This window comes from Triticum urartu, chromosome 3, assembly GCF_003073215.2.
Source record: "Triticum urartu cultivar G1812 chromosome 3, Tu2.1, whole genome shotgun sequence".
Lineage (NCBI taxonomy): Eukaryota > Viridiplantae > Streptophyta > Magnoliopsida > Poales > Poaceae > Triticum > Triticum urartu.
This window is the reverse complement of record NC_053024.1, coordinates 711,361,803-711,364,449: the sequence shown is the minus strand read 5'-3', so window position 1 is coordinate 711,364,449 and position 2,647 is coordinate 711,361,803. Positions and strand designations below refer to the sequence as shown.

General features: G+C 49.3%; 1 protein-coding gene across 1 annotated transcript; it reads left to right on the top strand.

Annotated features, from left to right (window-relative positions):
• Window positions 1-548: 548 nt before the first annotated feature.
• Window positions 549-2,272, top strand: LOC125546116 (two-component response regulator ORR4-like). Its single transcript, XM_048710257.1, has 4 exons — window positions 549-1,159; window positions 1,280-1,386; window positions 1,545-1,622; window positions 1,714-2,272. The coding sequence occupies exons 1-4, from the start codon at window positions 1,054-1,056 to the stop codon at window positions 1,816-1,818; spliced, it is 396 nt and encodes a 131-aa protein (XP_048566214.1). The 5' UTR covers window positions 549-1,053; the 3' UTR covers window positions 1,819-2,272.
• Window positions 2,273-2,647: the final 375 nt, after the last annotated feature.

Below are 2,647 nucleotides of genomic sequence, written 5' to 3'. Positions count from 1 at the left end.
CAAGACACTTTTTTTTCCAACTCGGTTGCCTTTCTCTACTCTTATAAAAAACTGAGTTGGTGATGATGGTGTGTCTGTCATCTTGAAATATAGACCGTTTGATCTATATCTGATGGATAAAAAGCAAATTATGGCAATTTTGCAAAAAGATACCCACACCTCTCTCTACATTTGCAGATAAGGCCTTCCCTTGTTCATCCTTATCTCCCACAACCTCATTATTGAGCAATTAAAAAAGGAAACCTCCGGAACAATCTGGCATGATGGCCGCATGGGCTTTTACACTCCTCCTCACCCTATCTCTTCTCTTTCTCGAGATATCATTAGTTTTTACACATGGGATTACTCCCGCATAGGTCAATCACAACATGTGTTTTATAAAAAAAATGCATCTTGACGTTTATGGACGGGCATCTTGCTAGTCAACAGGTGAAGCCGCAGCAGGCGGTAAGAACAGCACTCCCAGTCATGTGCTCCGCACGAATCTCGGAGCAAGCAGAGCCGCCGATCCGCGACGCACGGGCCACGGCGCCGATAAATGCAGGGGAGGGGAGGGAAAGCAACCGGGTAGCGCCTGTCCGCCCGGTTCCAAAGCCAAGAACAGAACAGAGCGCTCCCTCCTCAAACCCCCCACCACCACCGGGACAGAGAGAGAGGCCACGAGGAGGAGATAAAGGGGAAATCATGGAGGCGATTTGCTGTGGAGATTCGGGTGCGTGATCTGGTCGGATCCTGCTTTCCCGGGAAGAGGCCGTGGCGGTGGTGCCGGTGATGTGGTCTGTGGTGGGTGCTGCCATGGTGTGGTGTGAGTGAATGATGTCCTCCGCCCCCGCCTATATCCTCCCCGTAGCCCCCCCTCCCTGCCCCGAGATGCCGCATCTGCCCTCTCCCCTCCACCTCTCCAATCCAAGCCTCCCTCCGGCGGCGGCGACGGCGGAGAGACCGGCGAGATCCTACTCTGTCTCTGTCTGAGCGCGAGGAGAGGCAGAAAGATTGGGAGGGCCTCCGTGCGGATAGGCTCGGTTCCTCTGGTTCTTGCTCCGCCTACGAGCCATGACGGTGGTCGACGCCGAGGCCCGGTTCCACGTCCTGGCGGTGGACGACAGCGTCATCGACCGGAAGCTCATCGAGATGCTGCTCAGGACCTCCTCCTACCAAGGTGCGCAACCTCATCCAGATTGCTCCTCCCTCCGTCCAAAATTTCCTCTTCTTTGTTGCTGCTGCTCCTTCCCAACTCTCACGGACGGACTCTGTTCTTCTTGGGGGCCGGCGCGTGCAGTCACCATGGTGGACTCCGGGAGCAAGGCGCTGGAGGTCCTGGGACTGAGAGAAGAGGGCGACGACGACTCCTCATCCCCTTCCTCCTCCGCCCCTGACCACCATCAGGTACTACTACCATCAATCAGTTGACCCGGTTCATTCTTCTGATTTTCTCCCATCCGAGTGGTTGTTCTTTTAAGAGATTTTGGTTGTTGATTCCCTGTTCTTGCGCCATGGAATGAGATCTGAACCGGCCACGTGCTCCTCTGAACCTTTTGTCGCAGGAGGTGGGCGTGAATTTGATCATCACAGACTACTGCATGCCTGGCATGACAGGATACGATCTGCTGAGGAGGGTCAAGGTAAAAGCATTTGCAGAGCCCTTTAACTCCAGCATTCTTTCATTCATTCATTCATCTCAAAAAGTTGCTGCTGTTCCGTGTTAATTTGCAGGGGTCATCTTCATTGAAGGACATTCCAGTGGTGATCATGTCGTCTGAGAATGTGCCTGCCAGGATCAGCAGGTCAGCCAGCACCATAACCTCCCTCCCTCCATGAATGCTCTGCTCTGCTCTGCCCCTACTTTTTACTAGTACCAGTAGCTCATGAAATCGGCGTGTTGTAGTAAATGGGAATGATTTGGTTTTCACTGTTCCGGCGTCTGCCTGCCTGCATCTGGTTTTGTTTTAACAGTGCAGTACATGGTCCTCTTATGTACTGTGTGATGAGATGGGGGTCGGAGTAGGGGGGCTGTGGTGGGGAGCAGAAGGAATATCTTGCCATCATAGAGCAGCAGTTCTTGCTTAAAGGAGGAGTAGTTAAATACCGAAGAAGATGATTTGATCATTTTGTTTCCAAGGAAGAACGCTGACAGAAAGAATCATATATTGAACCTTAGAATAGCAGACATTCAGATCAACTCTGTAGTCCGCAGTGTAGCTCGGCTAGCAGTTTACACGACAATAAAAGAACATGTAAAGTAAGAGGATAAATAAATACTTCTCCAGCAGTATGTGGTTTTCTCAGTGAAAACAAAATGAATTCTACAAAACCACATCTATGCAAGTATGCTCCGCATGAGGAAAATGCATGCTTACCCAGTATATTATATAAAAAATACCATATAAAACCAATATAAATACGACACCAAGACAGCTACTTATCAGGCTACCACAGGATGTAACCAATTGATGCAATAACACACACCTAAAGCAGTAGAGTGAATAAAAAGAGGGGGTTGTGAAGCAGTAGTCGTTGTGTAACAGACATACATTTAATCCCCTAATGTAGAACCGGAGATATCAATACATACATCAAGATGACTATTTTGTAGAGTAACTCGAGAAAAGAATTAACATGTTTTCCTGTTTTAAAAGCTCAAGTGAAT